General features: G+C 50.6%; 1 protein-coding gene across 1 annotated transcript in view; it reads left to right on the forward strand.

The window, feature by feature from the left end:
* PRKCA (protein kinase C alpha) overlaps window positions 1-21,294 on the forward strand; it is a 466,835-nt gene that overhangs the window by 387,719 nt on the left and 57,822 nt on the right. The window contains exons 9-10 of the mRNA XM_006146762.2: window positions 18,145-18,282; window positions 20,096-20,269. Coding sequence (XP_006146824.1) covers window positions 18,145-18,282; window positions 20,096-20,269 — 312 coding nt within the window. The remainder of the gene's footprint in view (window positions 1-18,144; window positions 18,283-20,095; window positions 20,270-21,294) is intronic.

Consider the following 21,294-nt stretch of genomic DNA (forward strand, 5'->3'; position numbering starts at 1 on the left):
ATTTCTTTGCTGCAGAAGGAGATTGGGGTCAGTTTGTCATGGCCAAGCATGAAACAGCCTTAGAGTTCATTCTCTGTCAAGTCTAAGAATAGCTGCCTGGTGGCTACTGGGAGGCTGGGGAACTACATAGCGATTGTATCCAGGGAGGGTTTTCATCGCAGCCTTTTGCAAGTGGCTGTTGGAGGTAGGAGCCTCCTGAAGTCTTGCCATGTGCTTCTCAGGACAACTCAGCCAATCCAGAGTCCTCTATTCCTAGAGGGATTCGAACAAAGGCTGGGCAGTCCTGCCTAAAGGTGCAGGAGAAATGCCAGGCCTAATTTCCTCCAAGGTTCTTTGCACCACCATGGTTCCCATAAGGATGTTTTTCTTGCTATTGTTAGTTCTCTTTAATCTTGATACGGATTAAGATCTCCAGCCTAAAATAGAGCTTTGGGGGTTGGAATAAAAGGATCTATTTTGAGAACAATTACAAATAGAATTGTAATTACTCACTTCAAGGGCCATAATTGCAAGATGCAATAGAAGATTATCTGTACCTGTTGAAAGAGTTGGAAGTATTCACGATTTGACTAGTTCACCATCTAGTAGACACAACCTTGTGAATTCGGTGTGTCCTCTGTCTACCTCGGGTCTCTGTTCAGGTCCAGGCCTGTCTGACCCACTCAGGCTGTGGGACTGCGTTCAGAGAAGCAGCCCCTCTTTCGGACCCTCTCCCAGAAGCTGTCTCACCCTCTGTAGGAACTCGTGGGATTCCTCCTGTGACTCCTTGCTTAGAATTCTTTGTTAAAATGGTCTCACTTTTTCTCACATCAGTATCTGAGAATGTAAAGTTATCCAGTCACGATGGGTTTTTTAGACAGATGTCAAAAGGTGAAAATGCACATTTCCTGAAGAGCAAAACCTGGTGAGCTGGCCTTCAGTCCACCAGAATGTGGCGAGCCCGCGTCTCCCCCAGTTTACACCCGCCAGTAACCCTGGGTACTTCCAAGATACAGAACTCCTGAATCATCAGCCAAGAGGTGGTCCAGATAGTTTGCGTGGTCAGTGGGCTTGGTTTTAGTCCACCTTAGCGAAGGATGGCAATCTGTGTGTGACGTGGCGGAGTACCTCGCTATGGACTTCCTCCAGTGACCGAGCATTAGCCAGACACCCCATTACCCTGTCACATGCATTGGCCCAGAGCAAAGCCCAGCAAGGAAGGTAATGGAGCCATCTTATGCGAGACCACGTCTAGTCTCGTAAATGCCACGAGAAGGGAGAAGGGAGAAGGGCCCTGGCATTCTAGGACTTTCACCAGTCAGGCAAGGAGTTAGTTCTGCCCCTCCTAGGGCCGGACCGGACCTCAGCAGGTGAGCCCAAGTGGTGCTCGTCTGAAAGCTCACCTCACCTGTGCGGTCCCCTGTACTGTGTCTCAGGTAGCTGCTCGTCTTCCGTGCTCATCTGCGCTGTAAGCGGGACCTGCGGCATGCCGTTGGCAATCTGTTTTTCTCGCGGTGCTGACTGTTGTTCTGGATGTGACATGTCCCCTACTAACCTGGCAGTTTTTCCCCTTCTCCTTTTACAGGGATGTCATATCCGCTTCTTCAAGGCAGTTCTTCCTCCACACTCTCCTCTTCCACCTTTCCTTCCACAAAAACCCTCCCCGGGTGTTTTGTGGCTCCCACACCCCAGTCTCCAGCCATGTTCACCACCCTTAAGGATGCACTGTGTGTTCTGGTAGCTCGGACCTCGTGTCCCTGTGTCTTAGTCGGTGTGCTCCTCTACCGTCCATGGCCCTCCAGTGAGAAAAAGAGGCTCAGGTATTCATTACTCAGAGCATTTGCCAGCCTCCTCCCTTTTCAGGTTAGGTTAGCTCAAAAATTGACCTAGGAAATATTGAAATTTCCTATCAATGATTAAAAATAAGTTCGACTCTATTTTGAAAGCATCAAATGAACAGAAAGAGTGCATCTTTAAGCTGACAACTCATTTTTCTCTGTTAATAGATCTCTTGTGATCACGTGTGAGTTAAGGCTCATTTCCAGTTTCGAGGCGTACATGTCCACAGGCATGCCGTCACGGTCGTGTGCTTACACTACATGGGCGTGCTCACATCACGGAGGCAGAGTAATAGAGCCGGGCTGACACCACCATGCTGTCCTCATGTTCTTAATGCCTGGCTTCATACTTCTCACTGTATTTCATTTTTTTCTCATTTTTTAAAAATGTTTTCCCAACTCACTCAGTTGCTGTAACCTAATCCACCATTCTGCACTCACACCAGCCGACTGAATTTTGCAACTTGCATGCAGATGATCATAAGATGTGGTCTACGAGCGTCATTTCTGACAGCACCACTTTCTTCTGGAGAGCTGGGTAGAACCCTGTCCCACCTGCATGCTCAAAGTATTGCCTTATTCAGTAAAATCAGCCCTAGGTTTTCAATGTATTTATATTAAGCCAGAAATTTTAAGCATTCCAATACGTGGGTAAAGAATTTGCAAGAGAGAAAACCCTACTTCCCCACCCCAAGCTAGAATCAACATATAATACTCTCTTCTAAAAACGCTATCCTAAAGACTCCATCTAATAAATAATGATTTTAGAGTTTCTAATCTCTGTAATTTGCATTGGACACTATAGATATGTCCCGTGAAGGGAATGCCAGAGATTAGTAACCCAGAGATACTGGAAACGGGAAAGAAAAAAACATTCCTGGAGGGTTCCCAAGTCTTGCAGAATGTGGTAACTTCTGTGTGTGAAAACCTTGCCTCTAAGACTGCTGTTGCTGCTGCCCTCCTGTGGTTTGTGTGTTCAAATCCTGCCTCATGTTATGTTGCTTCCATGCTGGAGAACCGTCTGCAGGAGGTGGACACCTTAGCATGCCCCGAGCTACTGGGTGGTCTCTTCCCCCAGGAAAATCGTCCTCAGAGTACGTGGGCTTCTCTCGAATGTTCCAGAAGGTGGAGACAGCTCCTGTTTAAAAACACGTAAAGCATCTACCCTCTTAGACCCTGGTATTTCGGAGGGCACCTCTACTCTGATGAAATGAACTCACACAGGTTCTCAACTATGAACTCGATCCCAGCTGTGCCCCAATCCTCTTTGCCTGCATAGCATGACATGGTGCAGCAGTTTGTCTTTTGTCCTTTTTATTATGTTGGAAGCTTCTTTCCAGGTTTTTTTTTTTTAAAGAAATTTGTTTGTTTGTTTTTAATTTTAGGTTTCATTTAAAAAAAAAAAAAAAAAGCACAGCCCTGTCATTCCAGGGAGAAGCGATACCTGAATGTCACTGCTGTGCTTCAGAGACTATAGAAAAGCCCAGAGTGAGAGTAAAACTCAGTATGGCTGAGTGGCAGGATGAGGGATAGAGGAGAAGGGATTGTGTGATACCATGCCCCATTGGAGGGTGCTTTCTCCTTCTCTTTCTCTCTATCTCTTGCAAGTATCCTGGGGTAACGTAAAAACAAAAAGAGCAGGGGCCAACACACGGCGTAGTGGTTAAGGCAGTGGACTCCCATGTGGCCAACCACAGTTTAAGTCCTGGACCTGCTAGCTTGAAAATCATGCCAGGGGTGTGTGCGACGTGCCCAAAATCCCAGGAGGAGAACGGAAGAGAAGGGGTTGCAGCACGGCCATCCCCCCATGAGGGGGGTGATTTCTCACTTTCTCTCTCTCTGGCATGCACAGGCACCCTATGACAAATAAAATAAAATTAAAATAAAATAAAACAGAGGGTCAGGAGGTGTCAACAAAGCCAGAGCCTCGGTTCGCATGCCTTGTGTGGGCACACGGCTTGGATGTTCCCTGTGCCTTTGGTTGTGGGTCTGAGGACAGGAAACTCCGATTAGTACCCAAGGAAGAAAAGGGCCCTGTGAGTAGGAGGTTCGCGGCCGGCAGCCGGGGCAGGGCCCGGGCAACGCTCACTTGGTCCTGAGCTCTTCTTCACCTGGTAGCTTTCTGAAAATGGGCCTGTCAGAGTCCGTGCAGGGCTGGCCCCCAGGGACCGCTTATCTGTTGACAGGTTAGAAAGAAACATGCAAAGAGCCTCTCCAACGGCCGGGTGGGTACCCTACCTGCACAGAACTGATGGCAGGGGTGGGGTGGGGACTGTCCTTGGTTTCCTTTCTCATTGGGGGTATTCCTCTTGTAAACCCATTTCCCCAGTCCCCCAGGAGCCTGTGGGTACCCAAGGGGTCACAAAAAATAGCAACAATTTCAATTTTACGGCTCTCTCCTGGCCTGCCGGCACGAGCCCTCTGTCCACTGCCAAGGCCCACCAGCACGGGTGGGCCCCCAGAAGTGCCTCGTGTCCTGGTGAAGTGCTTGTCCTCACCTCCTCCCCCAGGTGGAGGCTACCTGCATGTCAGCCCCTTGCCCTCCCCTGCCTCCGTGGGGGAGCCCCAGTGTGTGCATCTGCCTTGGCCCCCACAAGGCCCAGAGTGCTAGGACATCTGTACCGCTGCGGAGGGGAAGCACCCTGACCACCGCGGTTCCCTCTGCCCCTGGGCGGTGCCCACCAGTGGAGACAGGCAGGAAGCAGTCCTCACCCTTCTTGTTCTCAGCCACCATCCCCGGTGATCGGTGATCGCCCCAGAAGGCCTCCAGTTGCGAAGCAAACCCCTGTGGCCTGCTCTGCCAAGTCTGAGTCCCCTCTGTCCCCCCCTGAGGCCAGAGGTCTCGCTCGCTCCTGGCTTCATGGCCTAGGTCTGCACCCTCCTTGAAGAGGGATCGCGCCACCCAAGCTGCCACCTGGTGGCAGTCAGTGGCTGTGCAAGGCTACTGAGAAGACTACTGGCCCTACCTGCCAGACTGTGCACTCTGATCACACCCACGGAGGGGTGGGGAAGTGGGTGGTGAGGCTGGCCCGAGGGCGAGGGAAGAAGTTTAGTCCACTGTACAGACAGGGAAACAGAGGCCTGGGAGAAGCTAACCATACCCTAACTGATACTGCAGTCCGCATCTGGTGGCCTCCAAACCCCTGCTCTTCCCTGATCTGACCACCACACACTTCCCCATGAACCAACTGCCACGGGGACCTAGACAGGATAGTACAGCCACCACCAGCAAGTGTCCCATTGGAGCATAAATAGGTCCCTCGTTTTGTGTGGTATTTTTGTTTGTTTGTCTTTTAAAAAGTTCATTAATTTTAGGGGGTTTTTTTGGGGGGGGGAGGTTTTTGCTATAGGGTGTGTGCGCTCACCAGAAAGACAGAGAGACAGAAAGGCAGAGAGCAAGAAATCACACATCAGGGATGACCACACTGCAATCCCTTCTCCTCCATTCTCCTCTCAGGATCTTGGGCAGGCACACACGACCGGACTGAGTTTAAGCCACCGGGTCCAGGACTCGAACCGCAGTCAACTACATGGTAGTCCAGCGACATAGCCATTACATCAACTGCTGGTCCCTAGATCTTTTTTTTTTTTTAAGACAGAAAGTGAAAAATCATTCCCCAGGGGGATGGCCATGCAACAATCCCTTCTTCTCCATTCTCCTCTTGGGATCTCAGGCATGCATGCACCCGCACCTGGTGTGAATTTTAAGCACCCAGGTTTGGAACTCAAACCGTGGTCAACTACAGGGGATTCCAGCGACATAACCGTTACGCCCTCTGCTGGTCCCTAGATCCCTCGTTTTTAAAACCTGGTGTTTAACAATGCTCAGCTAAGACAGTGAAATCGATTGTGGACATTTTGTGCTAAACTTAATGTCGTCAGCCCCGCTGTCTAAGTGCTTGCGCCTGTCAATTACAGACCTTCCATACGAGCCCTAGATTGAGTAATGTGCTGTGTGCGCAACACTGGGGGACCATTCTTTGTTTTCACCTCGGTGAGGGTGCAGGTAGAGCCTGTCTTGCCAGGAGCCCAACTGTCCTGCTCAGCCGCCGGGCAGCAGCAGCTGCATAGCCGAGGGTGAGGGGTGTGGGTGGGGCCCACGTCTGGAACCTTCCTTCCAGGGGAGCTGGGCTTTACTGCCAGTTATGGTTCCGGTGTTTTGTATGTTCATTTTTGTCATTGCTGACTTCAGGAACTGCCATTCCGTGCCCCTAGAGCTCCAATTACATTTCTCTAATGGTGGCCTTTTCATTGACTTCCCGCTCCAGGTGACTGTCATCACTTTTCCCTGTTTTCTAGAGTGTTCTTTGTCTCTGCCTTCACGATAAACACCGGCTCTCCTGAACCCCCTTTCCCTGTGCCCTCGCCCCTTCTTGGATCTAAGACTTGCACAGTCTGGGTCCTGTCAAAGGCTTAGAAAGAGAAGATACTGGGAGAACTAGACTTTTGTTGTTCTCTAGAAATAAAGCACCTGGTGACCTCTCCCACATCAGGAGGTGCTCTGTCATTCCACTGGTATTTTGCCAAGTCCTGGGCCACATCAGTGGTTCGGGTCTTTTATAAGGGCGTGGTTGGAAGGATGCAATTTTGTGCTATCTTGTAGCATTTATTGGTACTCTAAAGGCCAGACTAGTGAACCTGGGGGATATTTCTGCTGGAAGATCTCAGTCAAGATGCAAGTAAATACCACAAGAGGGCAGTCAAGATTTGCAGATGGGAGAGCCCTTGAGCCCTGCACACGGCAAATAGCAAGGAACTTTGGTTCGCTTTACTTTTCCCATGAAGATGAGATCACTGCGTCGTGCTCCCTGTCCCCTTGGTGTTAGGGATCATCAGGGAGCTGCAAAGGCCAGAGGGCAAAGAATCCACTAGGTCTGGGTTCCGGCCGGCAATGGCTGAGCTCATTTCCTGTTCGTAGCAGCAGAGCAGTCCCATTTCTAAGCAATATTGCTGACAGTCTAGGAACCCACTTACTTTGATAGCATCTGTGAGTTCATGTGACTCCTGACCCTGCCACAGTGACTCATAAAGCGGTGTGATTGTTAACCCCAAAGCGGAACATTCCTAGCAGGAAAAAGAACAGGTTTCAAAAAATTAGTAAGTGCCAAAGTACGCTAGCAGTGGTATGCCCTGGCCACATCTGCTCCCAGGAGGCCACCCTCTAAGGTGTGCATCAGACGAGGGTGTGCTGTCGGCTTCCTGGTTTCCTGGTAAGACAACGACCCTATTTTTGCAGGTAAAAAAACTTTTAAATAGGGTAAGTTTGGGGGGGCTCCCCAGAAGAAGAGTCTTTGGGAGCTTGGGGGTGCTCAGGGAAATCTGGACTCAGCAGTTGAGGAGGACGGGGTAGAAGGGCAATAGCCTTCGCAGGACATGTTTACAGGTGACACAAATGTACTCCTCTCAGACTAGCCAGCCTGACAAATAATCCCTAATCAGTGGGTCACTCCAGGAAATGGGGGACACAGTAAGTTGACTGTAAAGGAAATAACACACCAGGATCCCAGAGGGGCATGTTTACTTGGTACAGAAAGAGCCAGGCACTTTGCATTGTGCACAGCTAATTCATTGGCAAGTCCATATTTCTCCTTGGCCGGGTGGCTCAGTTGCCATGACAACGGAGGCCCGCTGGCTTTCTGGGAATTTGTTTTCACAGTGGCAACAGCCTAAGTGGATGTGTCCATAAAAATAGTCCTCATTAAGAAGACTTAGCGTGTTTCCTTTGCATTCTTGCTTCGCTGCACAAATAACTTTATTCACTGCACAGTCTCTTTTTCCTGTACTCATCAGCACCTCAAGCCTGATGGAGGAGACCGAATGGTAGTTGAATCTAAGTGCATGTGAGGCTCTTAATTGTTGCTCTTCTGACGGGTTAGTGGGGAGAGAAAGACGTTTTCTTTGAATCTCACTGCAAAGGACGGGATGATTGGAGAACCTGCGTGATGTAGGGCAAGGGTGAGCCACCACAGCCCGCGGGCCACATCCCAGCCGCTGCCTCTTTTGTGAGTAAAGTTTTATCAGAACGTTCCTGGTCCATTACACTTTCATTTATGTAGCTTTTGCACTTAAAGGAAAAGTTGCATAGTTAAACGGAGATGGTATTTGCCTGCAAAGCCAAAAATATCTGCTCCCTGAACTTTTACAGAAAAAGTTTGCTGACCCTTGATACAGAGGGATTCAAAGGCCAGCATTCTGGGTTCAGAACCAGGAAGGAAAATTGATTTAGACACATAAAAGTCTCCACAAATGGAGCTTGGAGCCTTGATTAGCTCATGTCTCCACCTCTTTCAAATTCTAAAAGCTCTGTCACCCCCCTGCTGTGAGTAAAGGTTTAAATCCCAGATGGGGATCCCCCAGCAGGATGACCAGGGTCCTGCTTCAAGGACCACATAGAAGAAAGTGGCTTCCTGTCTTCCTTTCCAGCTTGGGATGGAGGTGATGGTTTTAGCTCTGTAGATCTCAGCGTCTTCATCTGCATCATGGGCAGATCAGGCCCCCAGGACACTTCTGTGGCTGAGTCTGTGGCTCTGCGGCGCCCCCCTGCAGTTGTTAGCAGGAGAAGGAATGAGACACACATGCAATTTGCTGCCAGTGGGTTATTTCCAACTCTAGAACACTCTGGTGGGCAGGTGTTGCCACAGCTGTGTGGTTGGATTCACCTGGCCACGGCCTTCAGGGTTGCAGTTGCAGCTCAAATTGTGTAACCGAAAAATGCAGTCAGGAGTAAGTGGGGTGACTGGGAGGATGGACTCGCCCCAGAATGGATGTTAGACTCTCAGTACAAATGATCTTCCCTCCTGTAACAAAACACAATAAATCAATTGGCTTACAAATGGCATAAATCTATTTCTCAGAGTTTGGGAGTCTGGGAAATTCAAGATCAAAGTTCAGGAGGATTTAGTGTCTGTTGAGAACCTACTTTCTGTAGATGGTGACTGCTCACTGAGTTGTCATGTAGTAGGAGGGCTAAGGGGTCTCACCAGGGCTTTTTTTTTTTCGGGGTACTATGATAATCCCCCCAAATTCATTTTCTTAATTCTTTTTTAAAAAATTATTTTATTTAACTTTATTTATTTGTTTTAATTTAACCAGAGACAGAGAGAGAGGTAAAGTGAGAAAGCAAGTCGCCAGGTCTGGGACTCAAACTGTGGTCAGCCATGTGGGATTCTACCACCCTTAACCACCACGCCATATGCTGGCCCCTCATTTTGTCAATTCTGAAAGTACTTGAAGGCTGCCGTGCCCCAGATGCTGGAAATATTTTGGTGAGCAAAACAAGTGGTCCTTGTGCGTGTCCCAGTGGAGAGAGAATGGTAACAAGTGGAAAACGTGGTGTAGGCAGTGAGAGGAGTGTGCGGGAACACGAACCACAGGACAGGGCAAGCTGGTCGGTGTTGACGAGCGAGTGGGGGAGCTGCAGGGTTCAAGCTCTGCTGGAGCAGGAGCTGAAGGAAGAGGTCCTGTGCTTGTCTGGCTCAGCAGCAGCATGTGCAGAGGCCCTCGGGCAGCAGCACATGTGCCTGTTCCAGAAAGTGCTCTGGGAATCACGGGGAGCAGCTGCAGCAGGGACCTGTCTCCTTGCCTACTCATCCCAGGCCCATCCCCTAGGAAGACGTGGGAGTCCAGGGCAAGTACCTGGGTCACCAGTGCCTGCAAAGCCCGTCTAGCCTCACATGTCTGTGGGTCACTGTTTTCTGAGTCAACCTGCAGAGCCATGCACCAGGCAGCCTACAGTTGCTCACTGGATGTTAGAAGCCTTCCGTCCATGCTTCCAAAGCAGGTGTGGCCCAGAAACATGAAGGAAAACCATCGACTTCTTCCTTCTGGGGCAAAGCAGAGACCACAGTGAAGACTGGTATGACCTGATATGTGGGGCGCTTTTGCAAAGCAGGCCTTATTTCACCCTTAGCACGGCCCCGGGATATAGTCTTCTTACCACTGTATTACAGATAAGGCCCCTGAGGCTCAGATAGGCCATGTCATTTACCCAGAGCCACTCGGCGAATATAGGTAAGGCCAGAATCTGATCAAGCTCTTTGGACTCCAAGTTCAGGGCTTTGATTTGATGATTGAAGATTGCTGAACGTGGCAAGGGCTTCTGGGACCATCTAGTCTGAGAGGAATCCTTGGATGTGAACAGGGACCACCTGAGGGTCTTGTTTAAAATGTGTGTTTTAAGTCAGGAGGCCTGGAGGAGGCTTCAGAGTCTGCATTGCCTGACAAGCCTCCAGAGGGCGCTGGTACTGCTGGCCTGAGGACCACACTTCTGGCAGCAGTGGGGCAGCCACAGCACCTGTGGCCTGCAGGCTCCTCAGAGAGGCTGCTTCTGGAGATCTTGGTTTCCCTCGCACCTGGGACCGTGTGCAAGGCATGTCAGACATAGTTACTGGTAGAATAAATGAGTAGGACTTCACTAAACCCTCCTGGGAAAATAGGGGAGAAAAAAAAAGAGACTCCCAGCATTGATCCCACTGGGTTCCAGGAGCAGACCTAACCTCCTAAGAGCCCAGTGTTAAGAATGAAGGTAGAACCATCCCATCTTAGAGCTGCAGGGCCAGAGGCTAAGTGGCCTAGGAAGGTGTGCCCAGCCATGCAGCCATGTCAGGGTGCAGAGCCTGGTTATAGCAAGATGGGGAGGGCCCTGTGCCCTGGTCCAGCAACCCAAGTCGGTCTAACCTTTTGCCACTCAACAGAACTCAGAGAGACAAAGTTGTTGATGGGAGAGGAAAAGAGAGTTGATTACAGCGTGGCCACACTGGGAGACATGGAAAAATCCCTTCGGTCAGGCAGCTTACAGATGCTTTTATAGGGAAGGGACACTGCGGGGCTAGTGGCTCTCTATAGAAAAGCATAGATCCGGTTAATTTTAGCTGGAGGGTTACACTCAAGTAATTATCCTACAGTCAGGAGTTGCGGTTTTAGCTGGGGCAGAATATCCCTCAGTGTCTCAAGCTTCAGATCAGCCGTTTGTCTCATTGAGTTTCCCTGAGAAAACTCAGAGTATCAGGCTGTGAGAACAATTCTGACTGAACAAGATGGAGTCAGTCTGGCTAAAGCAGACCCCTGCTTCACAGCCTCTCAGCTGCTGCTCTCTGCCCTGAAGAACTCAGCCAGCATCACCAGAGCTGAGCCGGAGCTCCTCCTGGGCAGGGGTGGAGGAAGGCTTCCAGGGAGTGTGGCGGTGCTGGAGGCCCTGGGTCTCCATCCCACTGACTGGGACCCTCCCTCCCTTGCTTTACACAGTGTTGGAAATGAGTGGGTGGAACTCCGGTCTCGGAGAGAGCAGCGATGGCCTGACACCTGCTTGAGGGCGGCCACAGGGGATGCTCTCCTCCTGCTGCCGGCCCGCAGGCGCCATTCTGCTCTTCAGCGACTAGGGTCCGGAGTCCCACTTGCTCATGTCCCTCAGCAGGGGATCTGGCCCTGGCAGGCCATGTTTTTGTTGCCATGGTAAAGGATATCAGCACGGTTATTCTTACGCCTCTTTGGGTTTTCTGAAAACCCTGCAGTTAGGCTATCGGCTTCAGCTTTATCACCAGACACATACTGATTTTATTTGCACTCCTGGTGAAGTCTGAATTACGTTTATGACAGCCAGACTTATGTCAACAATACACAAGCTGGAGGGGCAGGTCTCCCAGTCCTGCTGAGAGACCATTTGCCAGACAACTCATTAAAAAGCTCAAGGAGAGAAACAGCTTGGGCCCACTGTCGCTTTGCACACAGAGATCCCGGCTGGGCCTGGGGCAGCAGGACTTCTCGTCAGAGGACTATCCAGTCCGCAGAAAAACTCTCCCGGGTGTAGTTCCAGCTTGCCTGCCTGGCTAGCCTGTCCAGCATGGCTCTGAAAGATCCTCATGTGACCGTCCTCCCTAGGTCAAGAAGGCCCTCCCAGTCCTTCTTTGTCACTGCCCCAGTGGACCCGATGATGGCTTGAGGAAGAGTTCTATTGGGTCGGATTCCACTGGGTCATCAGAAAAGTCATAACGTGTTTTTCTGTGCAAAAATGTGTTGACTTTTCCAACAACCCAGTACACAAACACCCAGACTTAGAGCTGCAGGGCCAGAGGCTAAGTGGCCTAGGAAGGTGTGCCCAGCCATGCAGCCATGTCAGGGTGCAGAGCCTGGTTATAGCAAGATGGGGAGGGCCCTGTGCCCTGGTCCAGCAACCCAAGTCGGTCTAACCTTTTGCCACTCAACAGAACTCAGAGAGACAAAGTTGTTGATGGGAGAGGAAAAGAGAGTTGATTACAGCGTGGCCACACTGGGAGACATGGAAAAATCCCTTCGGTCAGGCAGCTTACAGATGCTTTTATAGGGAAGGGACACTGCGGGGCTAGTGGCTCTCTATAGAAAAGCATAGATCCGGTTAATTTTAGCTGGAGGGTTACACTCAAGTAATTATCCTACAGTCAGGAGTTGCGGTTTTAGCTGGGGCAGAATATCCCTCAGTGTCTCAAGCTTCAGATCAGCCGTTTGTCTCATTGAGTTTCCCTGAGAAAACTCAGAGTATCAGGCTGTGAGAACAATTCTGACTGAACAAGATGGAGTCAGTCTGGCTAAAGCAGACCCCTGCTTCACAGCCTCTCAGCTGCTGCTCTCTGCCCTGAAGAACTCAGCCAGCATCACCAGAGCTGAGCCGGAGCTCCTCCTGGGCAGGGGTGGAGGAAGGCTTCCAGGGAGTGTGGCGGTGCTGGAGGCCCTGGGTCTCCATCCCACTGACTGGGACCCTCCCTCCCTTGCTTTACACAGTGTTGGAAATGAGTGGGTGGAACTCCGGTCTCGGAGAGAGCAGCGATGGCCTGACACCTGCTTGAGGGCGGCCACAGGGGATGCTCTCCTCCTGCTGCCGGCCCGCAGGCGCCATTCTGCTCTTCAGCGACTAGGGTCCGGAGTCCCACTTGCTCATGTCCCTCAGCAGGGGATCTGGCCCTGGCAGGCCATGTTTTTGTTGCCATGGTAAAGGATATCAGCACGGTTATTCTTACGCCTCTTTGGGTTTTCTGAAAACCCTGCAGTTAGGCTATCGGCTTCAGCTTTATCACCAGACACATACTGATTTTATTTGCACTCCTGGTGAAGTCTGAATTACGTTTATGACAGCCAGACTTATGTCAACAATACACAAGCTGGAGGGGCAGGTCTCCCAGTCCTGCTGAGAGACCATTTGCCAGACAACTCATTAAAAAGCTCAAGGAGAGAAACAGCTTGGGCCCACTGTCGCTTTGCACACAGAGATCCCGGCTGGGCCTGGGGCAGCAGGACTTCTCGTCAGAGGACTATCCAGTCCGCAGAAAAACTCTCCCGGGTGTAGTTCCAGCTTGCCTGCCTGGCTAGCCTGTCCAGCATGGCACTGAAAGATAAGAAGGCCCTCCCAGTCCTTCTTTGTCACTGCCCCAGTGGACCCGATGATGGCTTGAGGAAGAGTTCTATTGGGTCGGATTCCACTGGGTCATCAGAAAAGTCATAACGTGTTTTTCTGTGCAAAAATGTGTTGACTTTTCCAACAACCCAGTACACAAACACCCAGAGGCTTAGAGCCCAGAGGTGACTCTCTCCAGCAGCCTACCCTGTGACAACTGCTGCCGTTCTGCATTTAAGTTTGTCATCAGGCAACTAGTATCAGCTACAAGTTGGCCTCTGCGAATTCAGCCAAGTGTAGTGCTTAATGAACGCCCATGTGAGAGAGCGAGCGAGTGAGTACGTGAGCCAGCAAGTACAGAGGGCTATTCGGTGAGCTCTGTATGTTTGTTCTTATTGTGTGTGTGTGTGTGTGTGTTTTGAGAGAGACATTTTTGCTATAGAGCACGTATGCTTGCCAGAAAGACAGAGACAGAGAGACAGAAAGTGGCCAGAAATCCCCCCCAGGGAGGATGGCCACTCCGCAATCCCTTCTCCTCCATTCTCCTCTCAGGATCTTGGACACGCACGCACATGCACCTGGCGTGAGTTTAAGCCGCTGGGTCCGGGACTTGAACCGCAATTGACTATATGGGAGTCCAGTGACCTATTCATTATGCCAACTGCTGGTCCCTGAGCTCTGATTTTGCTCCTGGTGCAGTACCTGGTCTACGGATACGAAGGTAGAGTGAGACGTCATCTTTCCTCCTAGGATCTCTCAGTCTAGTGAGGACAGATGAGTAAATCCAGGAAGCAGGCACATGTGGTTGGGTTTACCAGAAGCCGACGCAGCCAGATTTTGAGAACAAGTTCATCAGAAGAGACCTGAAGACACTGGTGGGGAGCCGCCAGATGGTCACCCCTGTGGGAGCTAGGGCCCAGCCCTGCTGGGAGCTGAGGGCAGCCTGGATCATTCTCCCTGGCTGAGGGCAAAAGACCACAGTCGGTCAAGGGGGCAGTCACTCGGGCACTCAGGCTTACTCTGCCGGAGTTACTGGAGGAGACCCTCGACAGCCTCAGGTGTTCTCAGGTGTGCAGGGCTGAAAGCCCGGGTCTGGGCGACTGCCGACAGCATCTGCTGGGGCAGAAGCACCGGGAGGATGGAGAGGGATGTTTGAGCTGGATTTCGAGGGTAAAACAACACAGCCTCTGCCCTTGTGGACTTGTGGTCAGGTGGTCACAGCGCTGAGAGAAAGCCCAAGGAGAGGGCGGAGAGGCCCAGTGGGGAACCGCCTTTGTGCCAAGGTGGAGCCTGTCCCTCTGCAGCACGGCCTGCAGGTGGCAGGGTGGAGACGGCTCAGGACTGTTCTATAGGAAAAATGGGGAAATGCCACCTGGGTGGGAACAGATACAGGAAGACGCCCAGGCCACCCTTATCCAGGGTAAACCTGTTCTCAGCCTCTGGGCCAGGCCACCCAGGAGCCTGCTCACTGACGTGCATACAGCTAGGGCGGCCAGCCTGACTACTCAGGACCCCACAGCCTGGCCCATCCGTCTCCCTCCCAGCTAGTCAACTGTTCTACCAGCCATGGACGACTCAGCTGGGCTAAGAAGAATCTGCCTGGGCAGGGAGCCAGCTGTTCTCTGTCCAGACTCCTGGGAACTGGACTGTTCTTTGTTGACATTCCTCCCAAACCTCTGGACTGGCTTCACACCTGCACCCAGGGCCATACTGCAGTTGAGCTCCAGAGCTCTGGGATGCAACAACGTGTCTGTCTTCACATCCTTTCAGCCTTACCATGGACCATGGACCGTATCTCCTCCTCCTCCTCCTCCTCCTCCTCCTCCTCCTCCTTTTTTAAATTTGACCAGAGAGAGAGAAAGGGAAATAAGAAAGCAAGCTGCCAGGTCTGAGACTTGAACCATGCTTGGCCATGTGTGAGTCCGGCACCTTCACCACCACCACCACCTGCCGGCCCCAAGTATCTCTAACTAGACTAGGGTGAGCGTACCAAACTCACAAAGCCGTTGTCACAGTGTGGAGGCAATGGTCCCCTCATGCATTAGAAGCCCCATATCTGCCTGGAGGCCATGCTTGGGGCTGCCGTATCCGTGTCTGTGGTGCTGGAGCAGTGGAGGAGGAAGGAACGGTGCCTGCTCCTGCTTGGGAATGCCAGATGAGGCAGCGGCCGGCTGGAGCCGCGCTGGGACTGTGACTAGCTCCTTCACCAGGTGAAAATGACTTTCAGCCGGACCCAGCACCTCAGATCAACGAGTCGGTTGCGTGTGAGTTCGTTCAGATGTTATCGTGAAGTCCCTGAGAAAATAGAGCCAATCTCTTTGTGCCTTGTTGGTAAGTTTCTAAGTAAGGAGGGCAGAAAACAGTAGCATAGTTGGCAGTTTCGTCTCCACCATGGACTTCCTAGATAGTCTTTCAATTTAGATGTAGATCAGAAAGTTTCTCAACCTGGAGCCACTCCTGGGACAATCATCTGGAGCCTCGGACTGGGCCTGCCATTGAGGGACCCCTGGTTGAGGGAGCCCGAGCTCTTTCTCACAAGTCTTAAAATTCCTTCTGTCGGGCCCAGCAGGTGGCAGTAGTGGTTAAGGTGCTGGATCCCACATGGCTGGTTCTTGTCCCAGATCTGGCAGCTTAAAAATCATGTCAGGTGTGTGTGCACACGTGCCCAAAATCTCAAGAGAAGGGATTGTGTCATGACCATTCTCCCTGGGGTGACTTCTCACTCTCCCTCTCGCTCGCTCTCTCCAGCGAGCACACACACTCAATGGCAAAACCTTATAAATAAAATCATCGTTTTTAATTCCTCTGTCGTGAGGCCAGTTCATGTACTTGGAAGGCTCTCTTTCTCCTTTATGGACGGTCAGCATCTCCAGTGGCCCCATGTTCTTACGAGTCCCACCACTCACTGACCGGGGTGAAGCACAGCCAAACACAGTACTCAGCCTTGAAGTGAAACTGTCAGGGCCACCTCTGCCCTGAGTCTGCGTATGTGCCTGACCGGGTGTGCTCGGTTCCCCAGAGCAGATACTCCAGCCGTGAGATTCCATCCCTATTCAACTGAGTCATTTTCAACAGAGAAACACGTCACCCAGCAGGGTGGCATCTCTGCGTCTGATGGGCACACTCAGCCTTCGTTGTCCTGTTCATTCAACCACAGTGTTGGGCATACCCGAGCCAAGGACTGTGTTCAGGTCAGGGATCTGGGACAGCTGATGGGCTCCATCAGCTCAGGAATCCCAGGGGGACCAGGCACAAGGCGGTGCTCTCAGTGACTGCGGGATGAAGGACTAACACCCAAGGAGGGAGTCTGGATCTTTTCTCACAGTTCTTCTCTGTTGCTATGGAAAAGGGGTACATAGCCCGTGTTTTCCCCTAGTGTCAAGAACAGTCTTACCAATGCTGGGGGCACAGCAAAGCCCCGAGTGCCTGCCTTACCTCCGTCGCCGTCTTCTTGGTACCCACGAAGGAGCTGGCGGAGTGGAGGCCTAGAAGCTGCCCCAGAGCCACACTTGGGTCTGCTGCACTGGGGAGGAGGATGCGCCTCTCATTACAAATACAACCAAGGCAAGTCTGTGCTCTTAGGCTGAGGGCTGTGGCAGTGGTGGGGCAGCCACCCCCCAGAACTCGGGCCCTGTCAGTCGCGTCTGCAGCCCGCGTCCTCATTGTCGGGCAGATGTTCAAGATGCAGAGGCTGTTGCTGTTGGTAGGCAGCCCTGCACCCACCCTCAGCTGCTCCTGCTTCTCCTGGGACTCCTTTCCTCGCTGTCAGAACGTTCCCTTGGGATCCATTGCCTTCCTTTTCTGCTGAGCCCTCTTGTTCATCTTTGAGCTGGGACTTCAGCTCCCTGAGACAGGGATGAGGACCTGGCTCCCTGCAGGGCTTTCAAAACTCAATCATCAGCAAGCATGCCTGACCTGCGGCATAGCCTGCAGGTGGCAGGGTAGATAAGGCTCAGGGCTGTTCTATGGGAAAAACAGGAAATGCCCCCCTGGGTGGGGACAGATACTTGAAGATACCCGGGCCACCCTAATCCAAGGCTGAGTATAGTTTACAGAAGTTCCTTTTGGTAGGTCACAGGTCACTGACCAGGTGTCCTTCAGGTTCAAAGGGTACACTGTGTATTTCACGTGAAACCTGATTCTCTTGTGTGAGTCACCATTTCTTTTCAGGAGTTCAACTGGACTTTAAAACAAACAAAGGGAAAAAACCATGTTCTTACTGTGCACAGACAGTCGCGATGAATCATCCCACAGTTTGCCATTTCAGCAGTTCCTCCCCAAAGGATACTTTATCTTTTCTGCATAGATACAAGTTTCCTTTATGCAGATTATTATTTTTTTAAAGAGATTTTTGCTACAGAGAGCTTGTGCTTGCTGGAGAGACAGAGAGACAGAAAGCAAGAAATCACCCCCCAGGGAGAATGGCCATGCTGCAGTTTCTTCTCCTTCATTCTCCTCTTGGAATTTTGGGCACACATGCACACACACCTGGTGTGAGTTTCAAGTCACCAGATCGAGGATTTGAACCCATAGTTGACGACGTGGGAGTCCAGTGATATAACTACTATGCCGTCTATTGGTCCTTATGCAGATTAAATTGGAAAATCTACAAATAAAATCAGCAGCACAGTTTCTTTCTTTTATTAGAGTCCCAGAGCACTCCGTTCCCCAAGAAATCAACTTAGCATCCACCTGCCCGTGGCTGTCCCATGACATGATCCCGGGTAACTATATAGCCTCATGCTGGGTATGGGCAAATTTTTGCTGCTTCGCAAACTCTGCCCCCTTGGGTGAGCATGACCGCTGATATATGGTCAGGTATTCTGTCCTCACCTCAAATTCCTTTTCCCACCCATCCCACCTCCAACGTCCCAGTGAGTAAGAAGCTCAATTGCAACATCAACGTTCTGCCACTTTTTCTCTGAAAAAATGACCGGTTGCTTTTTATGCCTGTTTGTCGCTTAGAAAGCCAAGCTTGGCCCGGCTGGCAACAAAGTCATCAGCCCTTCAGAAGACCGGAAACAGCCTTCCAACAACCTGGACCGAGTGAAACTCACCGACTTCAATTTCCTTATGGTGCTGGGGAAGGGGAGTTTTGGAAAGGTAAGGAGAGGCTGCTCTGTGAAGTGGAGGGGCTTCTGCAGGGGATGTTGGGACGATTTTATTCTCCCTGAGGGTTTCAAAACTGTCCTTGGGTTTCCCTGTCCTGTGTACACACCCCTTCGCTGTTCCTTGCTTTGTCTCACTAAAAACAGGTGTATCTCAAGTGCCACAACAGGTCTGCTGTGTGGTCCAGAATGTTGGTTGAGTGAATCATTTTCATGACTAAAAATTAAATGGTGATGTGTAGTAATAAGCAAATGTAATTGTTAAGAGACAGTAAAATGGGGCCAGCAGGTGGCGTGGTGGTTAAGGTGCTAGACTCCCACATGGCTGACTATGGTTTGAGTCCTAGACCTGGCAGCTTGCTTTCTTACGTTCCTTCTCTCTCTGATGAGCAATGAGCCTTCTAGCAAATTAAAAATAGTAATACATTAAAGAAATATTTTTAAGAGAGAGATTTAAATGGGGTCTTCTATAATCAGCCGATATATTTTCATTTGGCTTTTGTAACCCCCAACTCTCATAATAAATTCAGGAACTAATTTTTTGATCCTGCCTCCTGAATTTTGAGATTATACAGGTCAGTCACATTTTACTCTAAGGATGTTCCTGGAAAACGTGCATGATTTCAGACTAGTTCTGATGTAGAAAATGTGGAGCATTCCTTTCAGCAGCCAAAATAGCACTGTGAGTTGAGTCTCGACAGGTCAGAAGCTATACAAAAGCTGGGCAGATTCGGTTTGTGCTGTCAGCATTACGTAAGGCTGTGACCCAAACGTGTTGTGCAAGCAAAAGTCTATTCAAGCCAAAGCCTGAGGATGGACACTGGGCAACAGAGACTCGAGGAAACCATTGCAGTGCCCCAAATGGCTGCCACGTGAGGGTTATTTTTTTAGTAAAGGAAAAAAAGGGGGAGAGAAGTGAGGGTTCCAAAAGCTGCCTTTCACAAGGTTCCGTCGGCTGACGTACATTGGCTAGGATTCCTTCCCAGTCAGCATTTCCTAACCAAGAGGTCCTCGTAACATCTCACTGCCTGTGAGGGAATTTGTATCTTACGTAGTCAGCTATTCTTAGGAACCTGGTTTCCTTTCATTGCTCAAGGAGTTTAATGATTAGCCTAACATGACTGTAACCACTTGACCTCACATCTCTTGGTACCTTGTTCATTTAAGACGTCTTACAGGAGGCCAGGAGGTGGCATGGTGGTTAAGGTACTGGACTCCTACATGGCCAACCATGGTTCGAGTCCTGGACCTGGCCGCTTACATTCTCACTTTCCTTCTCTCTCTCTCTGGTAAGCACACGTGCTCTCTGACAAATTGAAAAAAATAATGATTATGAGGCCAGCAGATGGTGTAATGGTTACATTACTGGACTCCTACATGGCTGACCATGGTTCAAGTCCTAGGCCTAGTGGTTTGAAACTCACACCAGGCATGATCCCAGGAGGAAAGTGGAAGAGAAGGGATTGTGGTGTGGCCATTCCCCCTGGGTGATTTCTCACTTTCCCTTTCACTGTCTCTGTCTCTCTCCAGTAAACATAAGCACCCTAAGGCAAAAACCTCTAAAATAGCAATAATGATAATAATAAAATAATTATTGAAAGATGCCCTTCGATTTAATTTTCCGTTTCAGTGGTGCTGTGCAGTATTTCACAATCGGCACACACAGCATATTAATATTTTCCAGTCACACATGTACAATTTTGCATCCACCGTCGCTAGCCCATCACCTGGCCCAGTCCCCCACTCTCCTACCGCCCAGACTAGGCCTGTGCCCAGAAGGGCTGAGGCTGGTCTTGGTCTATCTTCAGGTGATGCTCGCTGACAGGAAGGGGACCGAGGAACTGTATGCGATCAAAATCCTGAAGAAGGACGTGGTGATTCAGGATGACGACGTGGAGTGCACCATGGTGGAGAAGCGGGTGCTGGCCCTGCTGGACAAGCCGCCGTTCCTGACGCAGCTGCACTCCTGCTTCCAGACGGTGGTAAGGCCCCTGGGGCGTGGCACCCCGCCCGCTGCCCACGCCGCACCTGCACTATAGCACCTCCGCAGCCTTGACCCCAGGCAGAAGGCTAGAGGAAGGTGTAACAGGGTGCCAGCCAGAGGGGAGCGAGACGACCTCCCACCCAGCCAACAGATCGGGGTGTCCGCTCCCTGTGACGTCCTCTGCTTAGTGCCTTGTATTCATCTCACTTAATTCAGCAAACATTTATATGAAGGGTTTTCTTCACACTGGTCACCGTGCTGGGACTTGGAATGTGAGAATGAGGACGTAACCCACTGTCTTGGCTTTGGAAGACCACCGGTCTAACTGCTGTCATGTGACAGTCGCCTACACACGGCTCTGGAAGGTTCTGGGATTGTTTTATCAAAGAGTGTGTGCTTGTTTAATACCACTCAGCCCCGAGTAGCAAGCTGTGGCCTGTTTTATATGGTCCACAGGCTCTAAGAAAGGTTTAAAAAATGTAAAGAATGATATTTCAGGATGTGACGATTAGATGAAATTTAGATTTTAGCTCTATCTATATTTAGGGGAGGGTGGACAAAGCCACTCATCATGACTGCTTCTGAGGTGGAGCTGAGTAGTTTCAAGAGACGCACCAAGTCTACTGCATTTACTGTCGGACCCGAGTCATAGAGTAAAAGGACAAAAAATTCTAAAGCACCATCGAGCCAGTTGTGGGGTTTGCAGGTAGCCCACAAGAAGTAAAGATGGCCCCGTGGTGGGACATTGCCAGACAGAGGTGTCCACTCCTCAGAGGCCATCTCTTCTCCATGACTCAATTTCCCATTGGTCAAAAATTGACTTTCCACTTTATGACTGTCTCAGAAACTCTTGGGAGACTCCCCTCAATGCTTTCAGATTGTTTTTTTTGAGAGAGAGTTTTTTGTTTGTTTGTTTGTTTGTTTGCTATAGGGCATATGCACTAACCAGAGAGACAAAAAGAGACAGAGAGACAGACAAAAGCAAGAAGTGACCCCCCCCCCACCCCGCCCCAGAGAGGATGA

Source organism: Tupaia chinensis, unplaced genomic scaffold (assembly GCF_000334495.1).
Source record: "Tupaia chinensis unplaced genomic scaffold, TupChi_1.0 Scaffold000187_1, whole genome shotgun sequence".
Taxonomy (NCBI): Eukaryota; Metazoa; Chordata; class Mammalia; order Scandentia; family Tupaiidae; genus Tupaia; species Tupaia belangeri.